This window comes from Carassius auratus, unplaced genomic scaffold (assembly GCF_003368295.1).
Source record: "Carassius auratus strain Wakin unplaced genomic scaffold, ASM336829v1 scaf_tig00215416, whole genome shotgun sequence".
NCBI classification, from domain to species: domain Eukaryota; kingdom Metazoa; phylum Chordata; class Actinopteri; order Cypriniformes; family Cyprinidae; genus Carassius; species Carassius auratus.
The window spans coordinates 689458-714705 of NW_020528079.1; the positions used below are offsets into that span (position 1 = coordinate 689458).

The 25248-nt window shown below is 39.3% G+C and overlaps 1 protein-coding gene across 1 annotated transcript; it reads right to left on the reverse strand.

Annotated features, from left to right (window-relative positions):
• Nucleotides 1-3139: 3139 nt before the first annotated feature.
• LOC113094661 (constitutive coactivator of PPAR-gamma-like protein 2) lies at nt 3140-22274 on the reverse strand. Its single transcript, XM_026260242.1, has 16 exons — nt 21753-22274; nt 18030-18276; nt 17859-17941; nt 17576-17704; nt 17356-17458; nt 16836-16909; nt 16450-16736; nt 16110-16356; nt 14769-14940; nt 14012-14261; nt 13772-13886; nt 12434-12643; nt 12118-12343; nt 11902-12028; nt 8475-8538; nt 3140-8375 (listed from the first exon to the last, which is right to left on the reverse strand). Exons 1-16 carry the CDS (start codon nt 22272-22274, stop codon nt 8094-8096), a joined length of 3138 nt encoding a protein of 1045 aa, XP_026116027.1. The 3' UTR covers nt 3140-8093.
• Between the last annotated feature and the right edge of the window lie 2974 nt (nt 22275-25248).

Sequence of the window (25248 nt, forward strand, 5' to 3'; positions counted from 1 at the left end):
AAAAGTCTCGAGACAAAGGCTCATAAAAAACAAACATCCTTGCCCCTGAAGATCTACTAAAGGTTGCCTGAATGCTCACCTTTTGAGAAGATATTTTATCTGAGCTCATTTAATTTAAGAAAATTAAGTAATACATTTAAATAATATGGGGCTAAAAATCTATCAGTGATAAAGTTAATTGAAAGAGGAGACACAAATGAGTCTATTTGATTTACTTTTATATTTTACAGCAGGTGTAAACAAACAATAATAATAACATAAGCAGTCACACAAGATGCTCAAATGAATAAATCATCAGTGAATATATAAATCACATCATGTAGCAAGCTTAGTTTTTTTAGATAGAGACAGTGCAGTTTGAAATTTAATCACCAATTATTTACACATCTATACCCATTCCACAAAGACTGCATTTATTAAATTAAGGTCTTCACACATGCAATATTTTTATTTTATATTGTGGTTTGTACAATGAGACAACCACCAATTCTCCACTATTTACCTTCTCAGAAAGCAGACACTGAGCAAAGATGCATATATTCAGCTATCCCACAAATCCCAAGTGAAGGCACATCATTGTTGTATCTGATGTGAGGGAGCAGCTGTGAGAAAGACAGTAGGCTGTATAGTTATCTCCCAGATCTGGTGTGATCCCAAACTATACAAACTACTACCTCATTCCACAGCTGTCAGCGCTGGCAGCCTCTCTGTCTGGGACCCTAGCGGAGGAGACAAGAGGCACAAAGACATGTCAGAGCTAAAAATAAAATGCTTACTTGTGCTATTTTTACTCTCAATTTAATGAACCACCTTTGCAATTGCTAATTTGAAATCTCTCAGCGAAAGCTGTCATTCGTCATCATCATCCTTTAACCCAGCATTAACCTTCCTCAAACATCCACACCATGTGGGCAGATTTCTGGCAATACAGCTCATCTTTTAAAATATGAGTCATGATGAAGATGAAGAACAAAGAGATTGCAAAAAAAAATGGATCAAGGATCTGGTGCTGTGTGTGTGGCATTTAATGTAAAAAATTAACCACTTATATGTCCTCATTAATGATGCTTTAAGAGCAATGGCAAAAACCCATGAACACTGGGTATTAAATATTGATTTGCAATAATATATTATGCATTACAGTATATGCACAACTGTATTTCACTTCATCACTACATCCCTGGTTATATGCATTTTAAAGTGCACTGCATTTGTAAAGATGATGCAAGAAAGGAAACAGCTGTCTAGATTAGATTAGATTCAACTTTATTGTCATTGCACATCTAAGGTGCATTATGTATATAGGAGTGAAATTAGGTAATGAACCATTTTCACATACTTCACAGTGGTCTCTTAAACATATTTATTATGTACCCCAGTTGAAAAATGCATTTTAAGATGATGGCTGATTTATAACATGGTCTACCAGTTTGTACCAGCTAGAATCTCAAAACTCATCTACCATCTTTCCAGCACACTGATGTGCACACTTAAGCAATGCAAGATTTAAACATCTTTGCATCAAAACAATCTGCATTTGAACTGAATGCTAGAGCTGATGATGACTGTCCACATGGTGTATTATTGTTGCAAACCATCCATACTGGCTCAGTACTGGAGTGTCAGGAATCAACAGCTGACAGAGGCATGATAATGCATGTCAGTCTGATGTGTTTGAATCACAAGAGGCGTTTCTGTTCAAGCGTGGACTGTCTGGACGCCAGATTAACTTTATCATGACAAGCAGAGACACGCGTGCCATTATCAAGTGTTTTATCAAGAAATTCCAGCTTTACAAATCAAATCGACAACCTAACTTGATTGACTCGCCGCTTGAAATGGAGCATTCTGTCGGCTGATATTTCAGAGAAAATGGCAGACCTGCATGCATGATCTGCTCCTCTTATCGCATGACATTATGATCATATACTTTAGTTATCCTATCAAATACGAAAAATGGCGCTTGCCTCATAGTGCACCTGGTATGAAAATCATTAAATTGCATTCTAAAACATTAATCAGTTTTAACGGAAATGTGTGAAGGCAAGTGCAAGACAGAAAGCAAATGCAGCGCCAGTGTTCATGGTGACTGCAGCAATGACATTTCAAAGAGAGAACGTGTCGTTTCGCTCACCTGAGACCGCGACTGTACATGATACCGCCATCTTACATCAGCAGCGAGCACAGATACACCAGCTGAGCTGCTGCAGGCACACACAACTACCTCTGGGGTGACCTGCCCCTCCAGTGATCCCATCCGATCCGATCCGCCTTCCATTCTGATCGTGACTAGATCATTAAGTGGACTACAGAGTGAGCAGATAGGCTGCCAGTGGGTGTCAAATGTCACAAATTGAAAAAAAAAAAGAGAAAAAACCTGCATCACCTTTTGAAAATGGTAGCTATGCTTAGAAATATTAATGTCCATTGCACGGAGGTTCTTTTTCTATTTGGTGATTGTTATAAGACAATTAAAAGTATATTTAAAATATTCTATTTTTAAAAAAATCTACAAGTGTGGTTAGGTACTTTATCAAGCTAAGCTTAAAATGTTTTCAAATGTGATTTGAAGGTTACGCAGTTAATTTAGCTCTGCTCAAGGTCATGACATTTGATAATTTATTAGGACTAAAACGTTCTAATGACATAAGATATTTTTTTTTAAAAAGGAAAAGAAAAAGAAAACCGCATGTAATGATAGTATATTACAAAAATAATGAGTTTAATTATTGAAAACCTATATACCTTTTTGAAATTTGTAACACTTTTCAGTAATATGTTTTGACATTTTTAGTTTAATGACATTATTAATTTGATCGCTTTACAATAAAGTGTTTTAGCATTCAATGCATTAGGCATAATGAATAACGAACAAATATTGTTAAATATTAATACAGTTTAAAATGCGTATTTTCCATTTTAAAATCTTTTAATATGTAATGCATGCCTGTAATGGCAAAGCTGAATTTTCAGCCCTCATTAGACTTCAGAAATCATTTTAATATGTTAATATTCAAATTGCTGCTCAAGAAACATTATTATCAGTGTTGTAAGCTTGAGTTTTTCCTTATTTACATTTTTTTGGTGTTAAGATAATGAATGTCTTCAAAATAAACAAAAATAAAAACCCAAACTCCTGTTTACTAAAAGAATAAATTTTATTTCAGCACTGTAAGTCATTTCCCAACCATACAAACATGACTGCCAACTTTGACTTCTCTCTCGCTGAGCCTTTTGGCTTTCTCCCCAATCCACCATGAAATCAGACCACAACAGCAAGACAAATTAAAAAGAAAAAGTTTCTTTCCAAAACAATCAGGTGCTTTCTTTATACTAAAAATGAGAAATTGTTAATAACGATCATAACCATAACAGCAATAATAATAATGAACTTTACCCTTCACTTCACAAGTTTTTTTGGAGCTTTTGGAGATCTTGATGCATGCATCAATACATTTGTGTTGATGAACAGATCGGTTTTCCAAGAACAGATGACAGAATGTGTTGCCTACAAATGGATGTCAACTTGATGGACTTGGGGGAACATGCTAGAAAGCAACGGGGACCAGATACTTCCAGAAAATGTAGGATGTCAGCGGGCCACTGTACACAACACATTCCTGTTATCAGACTAGGACTGAAACCTGACCACACCAGTGGTCCTGTGGAGTGAAGGGCGGCAGAGCCAGGATACAGGGGTAACAGTTATAAAGCAAGAGCCAGATCTGAGGTCCAGACACAAATCTACAGGAATGCACAGGCAAAACTCTTTACCAGAATAGCTATTGGTTGTGTGTGTGCGAGCGCATGGTTACAGTATGTGTTCACACTTATAACCTTATCCATGACTACACTGAAGCTATATTTTTCCAGAGGGACAATACATGTTGCATGGGAGCTGAAGAAGTGTTCTAGGGTTAATCGCTATGAAGAGCTTTGTCCAAGGCTCCACTTGAGAGGAAATAAAGAAATCTTAATTTTAGCAATAAAACTGGACGATACAAGATTTAACCACTGTTCACCAAAAAGATGTAAACACATTTTCTTCATTTAGTATCTGATTACGGACCCCTTACGTATTCTAATAGCTCAATTACTGAAAACACGTAGCTGTATAATTAGACATACAGGATCCAAGACTGTTAACTATATACTGGAGTAGTAGTATCCAGAACTTTGACTTCGATTGAAAATTAATATGTTGCACAAATGTGTATTAGTCTGCTTTGTGTGCAAGGAAGCACAATTTGTTCAAAATAAATCAGCTTTTAAATGGACTGTTTTAAAGAGACTGAAAAAAAAAGATATCCAAACACAATGTAATGCGTTATTTCTATAAGTGACAATTACATCATAATGGTGAAGTGGTTTGAACGATACCATACAAAAAAAAGAGGTGAGGAAAATTGCAATCATTACAGTTTAAAATATCTAGCTATCTCCGCTAAGCAAATGTTAATACTAAATGTAGCAACGGTCAAAGGAGTAGCTGTTGTAACAACATTTAAAAAAAAAGAAAAACACAATTTCACAACTAAATGAAACCGAAGATGAAGTAAAATTTTTCGATTCGTTGAAAATGTTACCAAGTCTTGTCTAAGATTACTTACTTACAGACAGATTATTAGACTAATTACAAAAAAAGTTCAAATCTCTCACTGTTAGTATGAAGACGTAAGGAGAGTTGCTGCGGGGGAAACAAAGGCCAGAATAAAAGAATGAAGAGACAAGAGCTAAGAAGAGGGAGAACACTTGTGTGTTATTGTGACTATCAATGTCCATGGCCCATGGAAAACGTGAAAGGGGGGGGGGGGGGGTTGCGTAGGTGTTTGAGTTTGTTACCAAACGTTTTATCAGTTTTAACAAGACCAACATCTGGAGCAAACAAGGTGCCATTCTAACACCCTCACTCATCTCCAGAGAATCTTTCTCATTCAAAATGATCAACAGATAGATATTTCTTAGTCTATATTTTACTCTCACATGAATCTCCATAAATGCATGAATGAGAGTATAAGCAGCAATCTAAAACAGCAAAGCAGAGAAGCTTGGATAGGGTAACTTTGGAACCAAGCATCTGAAACTGCAAATTAAGTAACCAAATATTTATAAGAGAAATTAACACTGGACAAAACATTAATATCTGAAAGTGTTACTTTTTTTTTCCCTCCCTCCTACTAACCAATGTCTCTCTACAGGTATAACAAAGGTATAAGGTGTGTGTTTGTGTGTGTGTGTGAGAGAGAGAGAGAGAGAAAGAGAGAGCGACAGAGGGAGAGAGAGAAAGATTATATGTTTATTTGGTGTGTCTGTATATTTCGGTTTATGCTGTTCCTTTACTTAGATTACAATTAAAACTAAATGTGAAGGAGTTACTGATTCTCTATGACAAACACGCTGAGAAAAAACCCAACTAACTGGAACGGCTGTTAATCAGTGATGAAACAGGACTGAATGTTTTAAAAGGATCTACTGTTATTATGAGGAAGCCGAAAATCCATTAATGGGTATGTATGCATGTTCATATTCACTAACATGCTGGAAATCCTCTCTTGAAAACTAGCACTACTGCACTTAACACACAGTAAAACGTGACAACCTAAGGTTGAGGTTTAAATTGCTCTAGTGTGCATGACGGTGTCGCGTGTTAGTTCACGAATAGTGCCGGTCACGCTACAGTCAAGAGTGTTGGTTTAAAGTCTGTCCAGTATTGTCATATTCTGACACTGATATATCATGGTCATTTTTATTTACTTATTTTATAGCAAACTGCATTAACAATGCATGCTTCAGGTCTTCATGATATTTCTGATGGGTTGATCGGTCTGGGTTTCTCAAGAGTGAGAATTTGCAGAATTTACATAGACATGTAACTATAATGGGTCTTCCATAATTTGATTTAAAGAGCTTTCGATATATTTTTAGTGGCACTAAATATAATATTAACTTCTAAACAAAATAAGGTGCATCTTATAACTTCAATAGAAAGCTGTGGTGTAATCTTGACATTGTCAATTGTACAGATCTTAAACTATGATTAAATGCAATAGCCTCTCTCAAGTGTACTAGTTATTCTTAAAATTAAATTCTCATTCGTTACATCCAACAAATCATTGGTAAGAAACATGTATTATGTTTTTAAAATGCATTTAAACATTAACATTTAAGTAAAATCAATCTAACCATCTGATGCAAAATGGTCAATCTAACGGCAAGTGCAGCTTTAATTATCATGGTGTTTTGTTCGTTTTTACTTTAAAGCCTATTTGCCTCAATAGAAGTAATGTTTTGAACCTAGAAGTGCATGAGTTCATAGGACTGTCACAAAAACAAGACGAGACGGACTGATCACAAAACAGTCTGGAGAAGCACAGACTCTTTTTTTCTTTTTTTTTTGTAAATTACATTTTTTAAATGATTTTGTCACAATAAAAGGTGATTTTAAGATTCATTCAATTAATTTCTTTTGCATGTAACAAAACTACTATTATTTTAGTGATGGCGGGAGAATGCACATTTACAAAAAATCATCCACATGGTACACATGCACAACGGGGGATAGGGAGGGGTTTGCATCTGCTAAAACTCAAAACCAAAATGTTATGAAGCTAAGAGATGATCAATGGCAGGTTTTTCTGAGGGACTGTGTGCATTCTTGACCACTGATAAAATCACTCCCCTAAATCATTTCGTAATAGGATCATGTACATTTGGGTCTATATACAAACGGCTGGGATGTCAAACAGTATCACAGTTTCCTCCGAACACACTGCTTCCTCCCTAACTCTGCCAGAAGCCTCAATTTTTATTTATCCTGGTTTGAGGACAACCCAGTGTGTTTTCAGTTTTTAAACAAAGTGCAGGTTACGACGCACTCCGTTCTCACATTCAAATGGGTTGTCGATTTGTACGTCATACTGGTAAACAACACGCAGGGTAAAAGTGTATTTGGACAGTTAAACTGTCAAAAGGAATCAGGGTCTGCAGCTTAATAAAAGGACGTTAACCAATTTACTGTCTCAATATAGCGCAGTACTATCATAAATAATATTTTAAGTGCTTTACGTTGCAATACAATCAATTTTAAGGGTATTTTTTCCTCATTCGAGGAGGTGAACTTGCATATGTATAATTTCGGGCGTAAGGTGCTTTAAAAATCTCATTTAGAACTACTTGAGTACTGCTGTGAATTCTCAAGGGGATGTGGGCCTAAAAGAAGATTGTCTACATGTGAGAGAAAGCAACAAAGTAGAGCTAGCTATGCGATTCTGATTGTAACCCGTACGAATCTTTCTGTTCCATTTGTTATCGTTACTCAAACATGCCTCTCTGAACCTGGACTTCTTGGGCCGCCCGTGGCCCCTGTGCTAAAGGCAATAGCAACTTTTCCACATGCAAATCACTCTTTGATAAAATAATCTTTAAAAAAAACAAAAAAAAGAACTACCATGTGTGTGAATGCACACTGTGACATACAAATACAACCCACGTTCTCCGTCAGTTTCCACTCGTCTACTGTATTCAAAGCAGTGTTGAATTCGAATTCTTGGTACACTGCAGATACAGCCATGTGTAGTACGCATAAAGTGATTCTTGCTGTGTGGTGGAAACTTTAGAGCAGGTGCTGCTGTGCTACTTGACACGTGCAATTATTTTGTGTAGGTCAATTTTCAAATATACTTTGGGCAATAAGGGGCTTTTCGTAGCCGTTTTAGGCAATTCATACATATAAGGTCACCATTAATGTACTAAGGTCTGAAAAGAAAACAGTGTCGAAATAAAAAGACTCAAGAGCTTTTCGTGATGCTACAACACTGATGGGCCAGTGGAAAGGATGAGGTCCAGAATCCGAAGATTCAGGGCGACGTGCAATCATGGGTTATTTAAACCAGACCCAGCTCTTAAGGTGACACATAGACCGCATTCCTGACACTGTCCATCTGTCGTTTCCAGCATGTGCAGCATCATAAATCATACCATGACAACACAAAGTGGCTACTGTGCCCTAAATATTCAATTTTGCAATGAAAAGGCAGTCGACCTTAGATCATTCCCTCTCACTCTCTCATTCCTTATTACATTATGGGATGTAATTACTCCTCTTTCTGTAGTGCACCATCTGATGGGCAGTCATCAAGGCAACAAGGGGCCTCTACCTCCACCCCATCTCCTGACTGGTTGTCTCTGCTGGCTAAGGCACACTGGATTGGCTGGGCCAGTGGTGGCAGGTCAAGAGCTTGATCAGTGGCGCTTCCTGAAGAGCTGCCGTTCAGCTGCTGTGACACAGTCCCCGTTCCTTCCGTGGGCCGCCCCACCGATTTAGCGTCCTCAGTGAGCTTTGGGGGGCTGGAGGAGGGTGGTGAAGAGGACAGAATCTACAAAATACAAAGGGAAAAGGGAATTAAAAAAAATTTATCTCCTCGCTCACCAACATTAATGTGAGGTTTAGCATTTAGTGCCAGAGTTGGACCGACCTGTGTCCTGTTGGTGGTCTCTTTCTTCCCTCCCCTTCCTTTCATTGTCAATTCTTTACCCCTTCTGGGAAACAATGAAAAAGAAACAGATACATATGTGTGTTTAGGGATACAACAACATTTTGTCTGATTTTGTCATCCTTAATAAAACAATAACATCCTCTTTTTAACAGATAAGCACAGTAAAATGTACATAATAGCAGAGAGAATTATATATTTATGAAAAATGTTTTTGGTACAAACAATCATGTTTAATGACAGTAAAACATTGGATTTTTTGGGCTGGAAGTGAATATATACCATCTTTACCAGGTAATACAGTGTTTTTGACAGGTAAAACTTAGGCCATTAAACAGAGTCTGGAAGGGCATAATTTACAAGCGTTTACTTTCTCGTGAAAGGGGCAATTGTCTGAAGGTTAAAATCATTGGTGTACCCATAAGCCAATCACGTTACGTTTGGTTATGACGTCTGTTATTCACCGGCTCAGCCACCTCAAACTTCTGCTTTAAACACAGGAATGCTGTGCAAAACAAAACCAAGCGAGTTTTGCTGCTTCCTTAACCTGAACCTCCATGAGAGCAACCAAGGGGGACACAATAGCCGTGTTTCCACTATCGAGCTAAGACCGGGCGTGCTCGCGTTTCCACAGTCACTTCCGGGGCTTGATCGTGCCTCGCCGGGGCTTCCTCGGGGCCAACGGCCAGGGTTTTTTGGCCCAACGAAAACCTTGGGCCAAAGCGGGCCAGCTGGGGCTAGAGGAGGGGTTATGAACAAAGGCGGAGTTTCTCCGTGTCTAGAGAGCGTCAGCGCGGATCATTTCAGAAAGATAACAGCTTTAACAGCAGCATTAAAGATGTTTTAAAATAAGTTGAGCTCAAAACTCACTCTTAGTTAGCAGCAAGTGTTTGAAATAACTTGATCCGATGTGGATTATAATCACTAAACAAGGCAGAAATATTTATAAGCGATGAAAAAGACTATGCACGCTAAACATTAATGTTACACAGTAAACATGTTAAAATTTGACCGCTTGGAGAAATCAGATGTCAGCTTCTTATTCTCTATCACAATTGTGTGTTTATTAAGTAACATTTATCTGTCATCTCGTTTCAAGAGTTTAGCTCCACGTTGCATATCATCAAAATATAATAATGATTTTTGTTCGGGAGCTTTTATAAAAATAGCGAGTCTGCGGATCATTTCAGAAAGATAACAGCTTTAACACCAGCATTAAACACTTTTTTAAATAAGTCGAGCTCAAAACTCTTTCAGTCAGCAGCGAGTGTTTGAAATAACTTGATCCAATGTGGATTATAATCACCATACAAGGCAGAAATATTTATAAGCGATGAAAAAGATATGCACGTGAAACATATTACCATAGTAAACATGGTAAAATATGACCGCTTGAAGAAATCAGACGTCAGCTTCTTATTCTCTATCACAATCATGTATTTATTTAGTAACTTATATTATCTGTCACAAGCCTCATCACGAGAGTTTAGCTCACGTTGTCTATCATAAAAGAATACAGCCTAATAATGTTTTTTTGTTCGGGAGCTTTTATAAAAATAGATATTATCATTCATTCTAAATATGATGGCTATACTGTGGCTAATAAACAGAAACCGACTTGACTGAATAAGCAGGCTATTTTCATAAGCGTTAAAAATAAATAAATAAAATAGAAATAAATTTATTTATGTGTGATTAATTTTGAGTCCTGATAAATTAAATAAATTCTATAGTTAAAACATCGATGCTTTTGAATTTGAATATATAACAAAGCATGCAAACAAACGGCCTCTTTTATCATGTTCGTTTTGTGATCGCGCATGTTCCAGTGACTTATTTCTTAGTTTTCTGATAACTTCTCTTTGATGGTGAAATGATGAGGTTGCATGACGTTGTTCTGAGAGGCGTGTAAAGGGCGTGTTTTAGTGACGTGCAGCGGTGCTTCAAGCTCCACTGTGGAAACCCTGCGCTACTCTGGCCTTGTGCTACTGGCCCGGGGCTATGAGCCCCGCCTGGCCCGCTTTAAGCCCTGGCTCGCACTGGCCCGACAGTGGAAATGCGGCTAATCACAATTATAGCCTTGCAGGACTTTGGCCTCCCCAGTTTCTCGATGACGATCGGTAACAGTTGATAAATTAAACTTTTTCCCAAAACCTGTCAGGAGTAGGGCCACCTCTATTCAAAATGTAAAACAAAAACACTTCTTGTTCTGGCTTTTTTAGGCAAATGCAGGGAATATTCTCCACGACACATTGAATTTCACCCCATGTCTCCATATCCGTGATCGTTTTCGATTTCCCTAACCTAAACTACAATCTTAAGTTTGGCGCTTACGCTTAGCGTCTACGTCATGGCTCTCAGCCCACCCTCTGTTCGTTGATTGGACGGCTGTTGTGGAGCCAGAGGAAATCTGGGAGATGGTATGCTATCTCAGACTGAGTACAGAAGCGAACTGAAATTGAGCAGAAGTACGAAGTCTGACATAGTCAGAGTCCACTGCATTAAAATCTCCACTTGCTGCAACTAAACCTCGCCAGTAGGTTGTGCAATTGAGAGTTAAAGGGTGGGTTCAATGTTGTTTCATGCATTCAGAGTTGTTTACACTGTTAAAGAGTTGAATTCTCATGCTAAGCATGGGCAAGGTTTAAAAAAAAAATCAGATTGGTCGTATGACGCAGTATTTCTGTGCCAAAAATCGTACTTCCAGGTTTATAAAAGTTCTGGAGAATTTTTTTTTGATCATGGCTCTTCATGACGTAGACGAGGGTTGAACTTATATATATATATATATATATATATATATATATATATGGGCATTTATCCTGGAAAAACGTGCCTGCGCACGCATCGACCAGAGCTAGAGCAATGCTGCATGGGACTTGCTCGGGAAGAATGTTTCCAAAGAAGTGTGTTTTTGGTTGTAAGGGAAAGATAATTTGTGTTATTTAAATAGTGGATGCAGTTTGTTTTTCCGGGGCAGTAACGGAGTTTCACAAGCATGTTTGTTGACGGACGGTTTATAAATAAAGTAGTCCCAGCTATAAAAGATCCTGGTCATGATTCAGAACTGCAGATGGTATGTGAAATGGCATCAAATGTTGGCATTCGGTGTTCAAGTGCCCGTCACTCTTTAGCTCTCTTTAGCAGAGAGAATCGTAAAACTGTATCTTTCTTTTATAAATATGATAAAACTAAAGACTTTTTGGAGATCTGTAGGATGCAGTACTACTCGATAGGTCCTCAAGATTAACATGAGATTTGGTGAAACTGTGTGTGTTATGCCCCCTTTAATAAAGATCAAGAGCAGCAGAGTGAGAGGAGTCTTCACAAGCAGTTCATAAATAACCATAAATACCACCATATATAATCAGCTAAATGGACACTATTTTATGACACAGAATGGACTCACCCTCTCCCTCCTACTGACACCACCTGCACATTGACTCTGCCACGAACTGGTTTGTTCCCAGCCCACTGACCAACAACCATGCCAGCTATTTCCAGCTTGCCACCCTGGGGAGGTATAGACTGGATTCCTAAAAGAGTTACAGAAAACGACTAAGTGACACCCAAAAGGCAGGTAGAGAAAATGAACTAAATGTGCTAAATGAGAGGAAGGTCTGACCTGGGAAGGCTCTGGGCCGGTGTTGGTGGTGATGGTGTGGAGGAGGTGGCATGGAGCCCATTGGGCGAGGAGGGTACAGAGGATGCATGGGGTAGAAAGGGGGCACCATGGCAGGGGGGAGAAATGCAGGGGGTGGCATTGGTGGAGGTGGGGGAGGCGGCCGGGACAGGTTGATGCCCTCCAGAATGGCCTGCCGCATTTTCTCCACCCTCGAAACCAGCTCCTCCTGTAGAAAAAAGTGACAAAGACAATTGCAAAAAAACCTTAAATACTGATAAATACTAAAGAAATGTGGCTGCACCTATGCGTTTGTTACCTGGCCTTCACACATATCAAGTAATGAGGCTCTGTCCCTGGTGGCTTTAGCTAGCTTGCTCTGGAACAACTTCCCATCGAAAAAGCCCCACGGGCAGCAGTGGTCCCATGGCAAGGGCTGTCCACAAACGTCATTGACAAACAAGGCAGTGTCTACTCCACTCATGAACAGAGAGGCCAGCTGCACCCCACGGTTATCCACCTTCTCCACCTGATATCAGAGTCAAAGAGTACAAATATGATCCAGCGGCATGTCTGGCATGAGCCTGGTAAATGTCACAGTAGCGTGTCATTTCAGATTTCATAGAGCTCTTTCAAAGCTGATTACTGACAACCTGACGGTTGAAAGACAGTATCTATTTTAAAGAAATATTTTGCCTTGAAACTTTAGCTTTCTGTGACATACAGCTATTGAAGTGAGTTGAGCAAATCCTGTCAAAATTGTTGTGAATGAACAATTAATAAAACGTAGAAGATACAAAGATAAAGAGTGCATGGGGTATGCTTTGTGCAGTGTTCAATTCAATCCTGCCTCCCACTCTTTACTGTAATCTGGGTCTGTACAGTTATATAAGAACATGCAAACACATGCAAATGTGCTTCAGTCTCAAACCACAACTCTCTATCCATCTGCTTCAAGCAGTGTAACTCAATTTTTTTTCAGAAACATATTGGGAACAGCTGATACTTTTAAAAGTACATATTTTAAGTTGTTCTCTAAAGTAAATGCCATTAGTAAGTATTTGGTCAATGATAAGAAAAGTACTTTTTGTGGATCTTTTCAAATTTATATAATGGAAAAAAAAAAGTTAAAAATTAATTTGCAATAAAGCAATGTCAAACTGAAATCATGATTTAGCTTAGTATTCTTTGTTACATTAAACGCAAACAGCTGATGATCCAGTGTTTTCAGTACCACACATAATGTGCTCCACACATTAACTCATCTCCACATCTGCTCTGAGTCTGTGTTGCTTATAACATATAATAAAGCATAGTAATATTGTAAATTCACAAAGAATTGGTCAAATATAAAAAATTAAGTGGACATTTGAATGAAATGTTTAGTTAAACAAGGATCATGCTATGAAGTGTAAAAACATTGTCAGGGCATGTCGCCCTTTGCAGGCATTTGATATAATACATAATAAACATAAGATATGACTGCAATGATTTACTATATTATGTATTTTACTTTTTTTGTTCAGTAAAACCATATGATTACTTGCTTTTGATATTTTATTTGAACCAATTATTATTGCCTAATTGCTATCCTACATATATTGTAAGTCATTTTAAAGTCAATTGATTGCTTTAGAGTTAATGAGAAACGCCTTACCTTGAGTTCCTGAAGTTGGTCAGGCTCATAGAGCTGGTTGGACACAGCTTGAGCCAAAAAGGCATCAAGCTCATGGCGCTGAAGAATACGACCCCCTGGCCACTGCATCATATACCTGTAAACACACAATACCGTTCATGACTCCAGGAGCTACTTAACCAGTCTTTCAGTAAGAACAACTCCAATATGTCAATGCCCAATGAGAAACAGGTCAACAGTGATTTCATCTCATCAAGGTACCTGAGCACACAGCACATGAGCAGCAGGTGAGATGGCACACAGGTCGGGTTGAGCAGGGCAGGGCAGTCAGAGCGCATGCATGCTAGGAAGGCTCGTGTACGACGGCTACGGTCCTCAGACGCTCTGCCCAGCCACAACCGCCTCAGGTTTGGACATGTCCACTCGCGGAAACACAGGGCTGGAACGAGCTCTGGGGTCAGGGCAGATTTAGCTTTACTGGCACACCACTCCTTTACAATCACCGGAGGCACTGCGGAGTCATACAGAAATGAGACACATTTGGATTTATTTTCATCTTACTTTGATTCCTTCTTTGTCACAGCAAGAGGAGATACAGCTGGGCAAAATATCTGCATTATTAAAAGCAACACAAAACAAGAGCTAATTCTCCGAACACATGTGACAATATTTTCATTATTTAGAGAGGTTTAAAGAAGAAATACACTTACAACTTTTTTCTGGCAATTTGAGTTTATTAATATTTACTCATAACTTTGTATTATTATAACCATGGAAAACAAGCAGTGTTTACTTATTCAACAAGTAATGGCCCATTGTCTAAATGTAACTTGCTAATATTTAACCTAAACATTAACGTTGAAAGGCACATTTATTTTTGCTGTGGTACTGAAATCAGTATTGAGAATCTCAAAAGTAGCCTGGCATTGATATTAGCTATTGACTTTTTTGTAATTGTGACAACACTTGAAATGTGCATGCTATTGTACAATCTAATCTAACCGAGGTCTATGCTCACCGTCAACTGGACTACGCTTGCGCATGGCCAGTCTCTCCAGCCTCCGCTGGGTCTCAGCCAAGCTGAACAGCACCCCGTAGGCATACTGGCGGGCAGAACGGAAAAGTAGAGAAGCAGGAGGCAGGTCGGGGTTGCACTCATCCTCTATACACACTGGCATCTTCATCTCCCCCTGAGAGGTGACAGAAAAGAGAAAGGAGGAGAGAAACAGTGAAAGGGACAGAGAGAAGAGTGTTAGAGCTCTGACAGGTTTTATTTAGATGCTTTTTTGATACATTAAAGAGACAATTTGTAAGATATTGGCAGTAAAATATCCAAAAACCACTAGGCTAAGGTTATATAATTTGTCCAGCTGATTACTAACAATATCTGTAATGTTTTCAACTACTTGTAAATCATAAGAAAATTCCCATTCTAAACAGTGACACGGGGCAGTGCAGTCGCCTGTCAATGACGTTAGTTACCCTTTGTTTACTGAGGTAGAAACCACATGACAGCCGTGTTGTGGACAAATGCGGAAGTAGTAGAAAGAGATGCCGATCTCGCTTGTGTTTTACTCGACAGGTGAGTTGTTTTGATTTGTATCTTTACAGAAAACGTATGCTATTATAACGATCAACAAGATTAGTATTATGGGGCATACACGCCAAACGCAGGGCATCGCATCTCTAGACCCATGCGAGGACGCGTCTGATCCATAGTTTGATCGTGTCTTTGCATCGAATTTGTATGTAATCTACTCGCGCAAATCGTTGAACTCGCGTTTTCTATGTATGCCCAATTATTGTGATTGAATGTACATAAGTGTATATATATGTTGAACAAGTGGTAATCATTTTCATATCATCTGACTAAACAGTAATCAATTAAATCCATGATATATCTTTCCGTCTGATTGCCGTCAACTCGGGTAGAAGACAACAAATCCCATCATTCAACGCTCCTTCTTAGCGTCAAACCACGCGATTGTTATTGTTTTGGTAGTGCGCCATCTAGTGGCAGGTCCTACAACCTGTACCTTTAAGTGGGTTTTCAGGGCATTTGTCTCCATAAATATAAACAAATTTTGGTATATTCTTATTAAACTCCCATTTAAACACTAAAATTTATAATTAATTTTAAAATACACATCACATAAACATAAGTAATAATACTGATCTTAAATGCATAAAAAGACTAAAAAGAGAAATTTAGCCACATGCTAATTTAGAGTTCATTTATTAAAGTAAAATCTCAGAAACTGGAGTAAAGATTCAGATTCTATTGAAGATTCAGCAGCAATAAATATTAGGGAAGAAACCATCCCAGAATTTGTGAGCACATGCTGTGTGACTTTGGTACCTTGGTCAGGATGTGGTAGATCTGTGGATACATGAGTCCTCTTCTGTGTCTGTGTTCTGCCACCCTCAGCACCTCGGCACAGACCTGTGGAAGGGGTGGGGTTGTGATGTCCATGTGACTCCGCGTTGGCATGGACAGCAATGACGGAATGGACGGCCCACTTCCATTACCATGGTGCCCGTCCCCAGAGCCACTGCTGCCCCGTCCACTGGGATCTTCCCATCTTGTAGACTTGTCAGCCAAATGACTACGAAAGAAAATAAATATTAATTTTGCTCTGAATAGCAGATTGCTTGTAGGTGTACAACATAATGAACAGATTCTGTGAATATAGACTCACTTAGTGCTGGTGTCATTTTGCTCCTCCCCATCTGAAGATGATGATGATGAGGGGGAAGGGCCTGTAGGAGCAGCAGTGTGATGATTGGGCTGTCGATTTCCACTTTGAGAGGAATCATATGGAGCAGACCAATCAGCAAAACCCATTTTCCCAACTAGTGAATCATTACAGTCCTGCAGAGGCTGAGTTGGGTTCTGGCATAAAAGGGCTGGACCAGTGGCAGGGCTGGGTCCATAGAGCCCACCTGGATAAGGCACCTTAACACCTGACACCTGGGGTGGACCAAACTGTGGAGAACAGCAAAATAAAGAGATCAGCTGAAATCAGTTTCTGGAAAATAAACATGATTTCAAGCACTACACTTAAAAATTTGAAAAGAAATTTACCTGAGCTTTTACAGGTTGCATTGCCCCCATATGGCCTGGGGGTCCGCTAAACTGACTAGGCCCGAAGCCTGGAACTAAAAGAAGAGCCAGGAAACCGAATGAATATTGTACGAGTATAACCTGATTGATGTCAAAGTTGGTTTTATGGCTACTGAAAACTAAACTGTGAAAAATAAACAAACACTACTGTCCAAAGGTTTGGGGTCTGTACCTTTTTTTTTTTTTTTTTTTTTTTTTTTTTTTAAAAAGTCAGTAAAAACAGTAATATTGTAAAATATTTTTTTACGATTTAAAACAGTTTTCTATTTAACTATACATCAAACTGTAATTTATTCCTGAGATGGCAAAGCTGAATTTTCATTAGCCATTACTCCAGTCTTCAGTGTCACATGATCCTTCAGAAATCATTCTTATATGCTGATTTGGTGATCATTAAACATTTATAAACATCATTGTTGAAAACATTTTAAATGGGAGTGTATGTATTGTGAATAAACTTCAAACACCACATTATACCTACAGAGGTAAGGAGAAGGTCCCATGGAGAGAGGTCTTGGTTTACTGGCTGCTGAAAAATATTCCACTGCCTTCTTAAACCTCTCAAATTTATCTTCGGTTCGTGACTGGAGGTTAGAAAATGGCATAGTCTCCTTGTTATGATGAGCTTTTAAGGTAATAACACTAAACGTGTAAAAAAGAAGTACATGAAAATGTATGTGTTAACACAGACAATGCTTCACCTGTGACTGCTTGAAAACATCCTTGGCCACCGAATCTAAATTCCCAAGATCTTTGATGGAGGCCACATACTCAGATACAGCCTTAATAACAACCTCACATGGAGGGAGTACTAACTGATGAGCCCTTACCTGAACAGAGAAAGGCAAACAAAGAATGTAGTCAAAAGAATGGGTTATATTGATAAAACTAATGCTCAAGGATGCTTAAGTCTACATCTTTGATTACAAATACAGAAGAATGAAACTGTCTGAAAATGTGTGAAATGACAAATTGTATAAGCACCTTTAGAGAGGCAAGAGGGTGTTCTGGGCCTAGCAGACTCCAATGAAAGGCAGCCAAGTCTTCATCTGGCATAATGTGGTTACCTGTTTTTAAAAACCCACATTTAGAACCAAACAATATATATTGAAAAAGTAAAGTCACACCTTTAATCAAAAATCTTCAGTCACTTACCTAGAAGAGCAGCAAAGATGGGCAGGTGCTGGGTCTTGAGGCCGAGCTGGCGAGCTGCCTCTGAGAGCAGGTACTGGTGAGTGGTCAGATTCTTGCCATTCCAGGAGAGCTTGAGAGCGTGGGAGCTGAAATAGGCTGGAACGTTGCATAGGGCAAACTCTGAGTCCTGTGCAATCAGACCCTGAAAACCATAGTCTCTGTACAGGGATAGCACCTCCTGATGGTGGTCCTCCAGGGTCTGTACCACCTACAACACAAGCAGGGCGGAAGTAGACCATGTATTCTTGTGATCTACTGATAGACAATCTCTTATCGCTCTGAATTTATGATCAAACAGCACTCTAACCATCCAGCTCAAAGGTGCACTTAGTTACTTTTTTTTTGTTGCACTTGCTGATGTGACATAAGAGCAGAAATATTCTTTTTTTTTTTTTTTTTTTTACAGTTCGGGTGCATTAGTAATATGCTTGTCTTATGTTATTATTATATAATCTTACTCAGCGCTATCAGGACTGAGGTATCTCGGGCAGCAGAGTTTCAGTTGACAAGAAAATACTTTGAATGTTGCGTGGAAAGTGTTGCAGCAATTTCCCTTGTGGTGTCAAATTGTGTTGAATATCAATATTTTACAAGGTACTGTAGCGAAGTTAGAAATACTAAAATTATGTCAACTTTATAACACACATTAGCTAGAAATCCATATTAGCTAGAAATTCAGTCCGTAGGTTTTACCTATTTGTCGCCATCTCTGTTTGAAAACCTGGAATTGCAGCTGTGTGTGGAATTATCTAGCTTGAGTGGGTTGTGAGTCTCCAGCGCGGATGAATCTCATGTTTTGAGGAGTGTGTAGCAGTCAGTGGATATTTACTGTACTTTGCAATCACAGATTCTAGCCTACGTCTTGGAATATATAACCCAAATAAGAATTTTGACTGTACTGTATATTGTCATCTGAACAGTCTGCCACGTTTGTTCTGACCAACTGAGGAAAAAAACATTACCATAAATCTTGCTACCAATGTGGATTAAATCTAAAGATCGGTTAGCTCTTATCACATCAAACCATTCAAATTATTATTATTGTTATACTTTATTCTCAAATGAGTAATGTTAACAACATCAGCATTGGTGACTATGAGTATAGTGTGTATTAGGATGTAGATTTCTAATCTAAAGTCTAATCTAAAGGCTGATTTATTCTTCTGTGCCGGACCTATGCCGTAGGCTGTGTGTCAGTTTTTTTATTTCTATTTCTGCGTCATTGTCCGTGTTGACATGCAGTACAGTTGCTGGTGTAACCCGCAGTACCACGACAAAAGCAGAAGAAGCGGCTCATCAGAGAAGCATTATAGTCGTGACGGCAGCAAATACATAGGGGTGCTCCGATCACAATCGGCCGATCGTTAATGCGCATCTCGTCAGTAAAGCCGGTTCTCTAATCAGCGGTTAATTCCATCAGGTGCGTGATTTCATATAGAGCAGCTGTTACTACGCAGAGCCGTTGTTAATAGAGAAGATGCGCCAAAAAACGCTGAAAATGAAGTGGATTTGCGCATCTTCTCTATTAACAACGGCTCTGTGTAGTAACAGCTGCTCTATGTGAAATCACACACCTGATGGAATTAACCGCTGATTAGAAAACCGGCTTTACTGACGAGATGCGCATAACGATCGGCCGATCGTGATCGGAGCACCCCTACAAATAAATATCAAATCATTATTTAAAACTACAAAAAGGAGACAACAACGGAAAACGAAAAGATGGCATTCTTTTAATCTCCACAAGAACTTGCATCACGGCAGATCAACACTGTTTGTCGCAGACAACTAGTGATGTACAGAGCTATGTAGTATAATAAATAAGACACTTGTTCTTTGATTTTTTTTTTTTTTTTATACAAGGTGTAACATTAAAATATATTAAACTGCATCCTGTAAAAGAGTCTGATATTTAGACAATCACACGCTGCTGTCCCTTCACCAGTTCCTACTCTCATAAATTACTCACACTGCATGTTGACTTTTAAACCCAAGTATAAATGTTAAACAACAGATATTTCATCACAATTAATGTTTTTGCGCTGAATATTGTATCCCTCGCCTCTCTGTGTTATGTATGTTTAACAAGCGCGCCCGCCGCGTCGGTGCTCTTTCAGTAATGATTTCAACTGAATGAAGACTGTTAGGGAGGGCCTTTTTGCAAAAATGGAAACACTTGCGTGAATTTGTGACATTACAGATAAAGTTTTTTGCACCAAAGACGCACACACGTATCTTTAAAAGCGTCTAAAAGGCAAGCCATTATGCTAATGCATCAGCTTGAAGCTTAAAATAAAGATTTATCATGTTTTGGGCAGCTTGGATGACGTACTTTTCCTGCATGAGCTTATTCTGTTTCCTCCAATATTTGCAGATGCATATTTCAGAAATGCGTTATTCAGTGATATAATTTGATGCGACTTGCTGCAGTTGTACGTGCACTGTGGGCAGACCAAGACTTATCGATAATGAGAATCGTTGTCAATTATTTTCATTATCGATAATAATCGATTTATAGATTCGTTTTTTCCAGCCCTATTACATATAAAGACACAAAACAATCACATACAGAGGGAGGGGTTCCAGCAGACCAATCACAGCGCTTGCAGTCTGCATAGAATTGACGCGCTGATTTTGGAGAGGTGCATGTCAGACTACGGAAGGGAGTGCGTCTATGCGTAGGCTACGGCGTAGGTCCGACGCAGAAGTATAAATTGGGCTTAGTTTTCATAACATTCAAATTTCATATTAATACATTATTTTAACCCAAAAAGCAGACTATGCTCCCTTTGAACTGGTTTTCTTTCAAATATAAAATCTTTGTAATCCCAGGCTGTCTGTAATCAGAAGCACATTTATAACTGGAATATAATTTAGTTTCATTCACATGTTTCATGAACACATAATACTTTATGGATTACAATCCGCCATCAAAATTATACATTTAATTATTCTGGCTGCCGTGAGAAAAGGCTATAAACAATCGGCCACCTGCAGGATCCTCAAATGATAGTCTACTACCCAGGACAACTTCTTTATGTTTACAGACGTGACGTAATGACGCAGCAGCATGCTCGAATTTCCCGCGAAAACCGACCTGACCCACTCAAATTAGAAACATTATTATAAGATAACCATTGTGAATCGGGCTTAAGTAAGGCGATAGCTTTGAACACTGGCTGGTTATGGTATTGATAAAATATTGATTTTGGATCATTTTTAATAAATAAATAAAAAAGTTACGGACTGCAGCTTTAAGCAAAAGTGTCAGAGCGTTACTAAGATAAATCAAGCAACATTCGGCTAGTCACGTGATCATAACGTGGCAGCCTTCATGAGGAGACCCACTCCATGCAAAATATTATTTTTAATATTCTGTTTTGACTGGAGTCTCATCTGTAACGTTACATGACTCAAAACTTTTTTTAAATATTAATGATTGGTTACGTGTAAAACTATGATGAGGGAAGAGTGCACCTTTAAAATAACAGTTTAATGGAAATGGAAGATTATTTTACTGGCTTTACCAACACTGTTAAAATGAAACAAATAACTGAATCTGGCAATGCATTTGCAAAACAAATTGTCAGGATTTCTCCATATTTAAATGTAAAATCGGAAGAATCTTGCTAAAAATACATCCCAATCCAGCATTCCTCTCGAAGAGGTCATCAGGCCACTCACCCGCACGCGGAATCGGAACATGGCGAGGCGGACACAGTGGCTCAGGCAGGCCGGGGGCAGGAACCAGGCCCGCGGGGGGGGCGTGGCCTTGCTTCCGACGTGGTTGACGATGAGCTGTGCGGTCTGTCGCTGCCCCTGCGCCCGTCGCGCCCACTCCGGCCAGCGGTCCTTCCCAAGCGTTCCGTTAAACACCACCACCAGCTCCAGTCCGCCTTGGTACAGACAGGCCTGGGACAGCGCCGCCAGATAGCCGAGCATTGCATTCCACTCGCCTCCACAAACCCAGTCGGTCTGGTAGCCCCCGTAGAGCCGCTGAAGGCCGGAGTCCGCGTCCACCAGAATGCGCGCTGGCGGGGGAGGCGGAGGCAGCGAGCTGGGATGATGGGGATGGTGGTAGTGGTGGTGGTGGAGGTGGTGTGGGGGCTGACGGCCTACCGTTCGGGCGAGCTTGAGGAGATCTACTGGAACTGCCGCCCCAGGGCAGCGTTTCTCCAAATACTCCTGAAACCCTTGCACTCCCATATTGTGTCTGATCGCGTGAAATGGATGAAGCTTGTTAAGAAGTTAATTTGTAGGCAGTGTGCTCGGAACTAGATCTGTCCGGTTATACTTGAATAACTATGAGCTATAATGTCTTGTAAAATTATCCCAGAAATGCAACTGTCAACCGACCCCCTGTAAGATTTCAGATAAGCGTGGCTATTTTGTACGTTTGGTCGTGCAAATGCAGTCTGTGTCCATTCCTTACTGTGTCAATATTATAATCCCGCTACAGTATTTCTACAGTGTTGCACGGTGTGCAACGTAACGATGAGGATAACGGCGCGCGCTACAGTTATGATGTCGACAATGTTGGTAACATAAAAATATAATCCTCTTTGTATCCCATCTAGCTGCAAACTAAACAACAAATACGCCGTTGCTATCCAACATGATGCGTTAGGTAATTCAGACAAACTCTAGCCGCTAGTAAAACAGTATGTCCTGTGATGGTTAACAGTTATAAGAGCTACAGTTTGTGGCTAACAGACTAGCTCGCGCAGTTAGCCAGTTAGCGAAGATCCCGGCGTGATTGACGCGTCAGCTAGTCGAGACAAATCGGGGGCTGCCGCGATTCGAAATGAGATGAATAATTAAGGGGAAAATAAAGTAAAACAACTAAAATAAAACAAAAACAAAAGCCCGACGTAAGCTCCCTCGCTCTCTGTCTCACTCACGACTTCATGTTGAGGAGAGGAACATACTTTCATGCAACGTCGGCCATCTTGCGACTTCCCCGCGGACCAACAGAAAGTGGGAGGGCAGGCGAGCTGGTGAAGTGGGAGGAGCGAATATCCTGGTGCCTGGGGCATGTAGTTCTTTGCGTCTGAATTGGTATCTGGATTACATGTAAAAGACTACAACTACCAGTACTGCAAAGGGAGAGACCCGTGGCGTGCCATATCCTAAAGGAACGTTTCATTCAAAAGTTGATAGGGAAAATTTACTGAGTTTGAAAAGCTAGTTTAAAGGGTTAGTTCACTCGAGAATGAAAACTCGTCCATCTTCTACTCACCTTTGAAGCATCCTAGGTGTAATTGACTTTCTTCTTTCAGAATAATCCAATCAGAGTTATATTAAAGATTGTCCTTGCTCTTTCAATGGGGTTAAAGGTGTGTTCTTTGTCAACAGTTCAGAAGACGTGAAATAAAGTGGGCACATCTGTAATAAAACGTCCTTCACACAGCTTGGTGGGGTGCCCCCCTGTAGCAAATCCATGCCTTTTTGTAAGATACATAAATATCCAGATTTCAAACTTAAGAAACACTTTTTTCTAACATCTGTTGACAGTGGGACGCAGAAGATGGAAGACATACGTCGCGCTCATGCCTCTGGGAAATGTAGGAACCATGGAAACAAAGTTTCCTTACTTTAGCAAAGGAAAACCAGTCTCCTCTTGGCTTTTAGATAAAACAGATTGACAGGTTTCCATTTGAGTAATTTGCGATTCCATTTGAGTTTTGGCAGGTTACATCTGCGACACTATTAATAACATCCTACTTGTTTTTATGATGCATCTATGCTAACATTAGTCTGTTTCATTCTTATTCTGAGGTCACGGTAGCCACCAGATCCAGACCAGGTGGTGGATAAGCACCTAGAGAGGACCTCTACAGCCCTGAAAGACAGCGGAGACCAGGACATCTATGAGCCCCAGAGACAGATCCCCTGTAAAGACCTTGTCTCAGACGACCACCGGGACATGACCTCAGGAAACAGATGATTCTTCTTCCAGTCTGACTTTGCTGCAGCCTGGAATTGAACTGCTGATTTGGTCTGGTCAGAGGAGAACTGGCCCCCCAACTGAGCCTGGTATCTCCCAAGGTTTTACTCCATTCTGTCACCGATGGAGTTTTGGTTCCTTCCTGCTGTCGCCTCTGGCTTAGATGGGGACACTTCATTTACAGTGATATCATTGACTTGATTGCACAAATACTATTAAAACTGAACTGAGCTGGATGATGACATTTAAACTGAACTGAGCTGGATGATGATTGAATTAATGATGAACTGACTTTAACTGAAAATTGATGTCCTTTTGCATTATTACACACCATTTTCCTATTTAATACTGTGCTTTGACCCTGTATTTTTTTATATGACCAGCTCATTATTCATAATACATGGAAAATACAGCAGATGGACTTTGCTTTTCCATTTGAAATTTGTCAGTCACTGTGCATTCGTAAAATTGCAAACAGTAAATGCTAAATTTGCAATTGCATTTGAACTGTCACGATTTGCAATTCCTTTTGAAAATGGTCTGGAATATTCTCATAGACAGGCTCTATAGCAGAGCACACTGCTCTCAGCTGTGTTTGACAATAGTTCACCCAAAAATGAAAATTCTGTCATTAATTACTCACCCTGGTCTGAAAGCTCTCCGATTTTATCTAAACTAACTTAACTTCTGTTCCGAAGATAAACAAAGGTCTTTTTGGTTTTTTCATGACATGAGGGTGAGTAATTAATGACAGAATTTTCATTTTTGGGTGAACTATCAAGCGATAGTTGAACTACCCTAAGTGCTTAACTACCTACGAGACTTGATATACATTTTAGGACATCTTTAAATGATTTTGCATTCTCTTTTTCAATTTTAACTGTCAATATAATTTCACTGTGTATTTAAATAGTTAAACATCAAAACATAATACTTAAAACAGTTAGAGAGACACATGGCATTCAGAACTTTTTTTTTATTGCAACTGAATTTATGTGATGTTTGCATTAGTTGGAGGAGAAAAAAAAGAAAATTGCATGAAATGATGTTTTAATTGGTACAAATTTTAAACACATTTCTGAATGTCAGATGGCATTAAAAATATAGTTTTTTTTTACAGTCTAAATAACCTGTATTCTTCATGAATCCATGATTGTACTGTTAAGCATAGGCAAAATTATGAGAATAACCCAGAAACACAAAAATACAAACACATAAATGGAAAAAATGACT

What these genes read in the sequence shown, in the direction of transcription:
- LOC113094661 (XM_026260242.1), bottom strand. Translation starts at nt 22,274, where the DNA reads ATGGGAGTGCAAGGGTTTCAGGAGTATTTGGAGAAACGCTGCCCTGGG. An exon ending in CATCTTTGCTGCTCTTCTAG is followed by an intron (nt 17,942 to 18,029) that starts GTAAGTGACTGA and finishes TTTTAAAAACAG; the next exon opens with GTAACCACATTATGCCAGAT. An exon ending in TTGATATGTGTGAAGGCCAG is followed by an intron (nt 12,344 to 12,433) that starts GTAACAAACGCA and finishes TTTTTTCTACAG; the next exon opens with GAGGAGCTGGTTTCGAGGGT.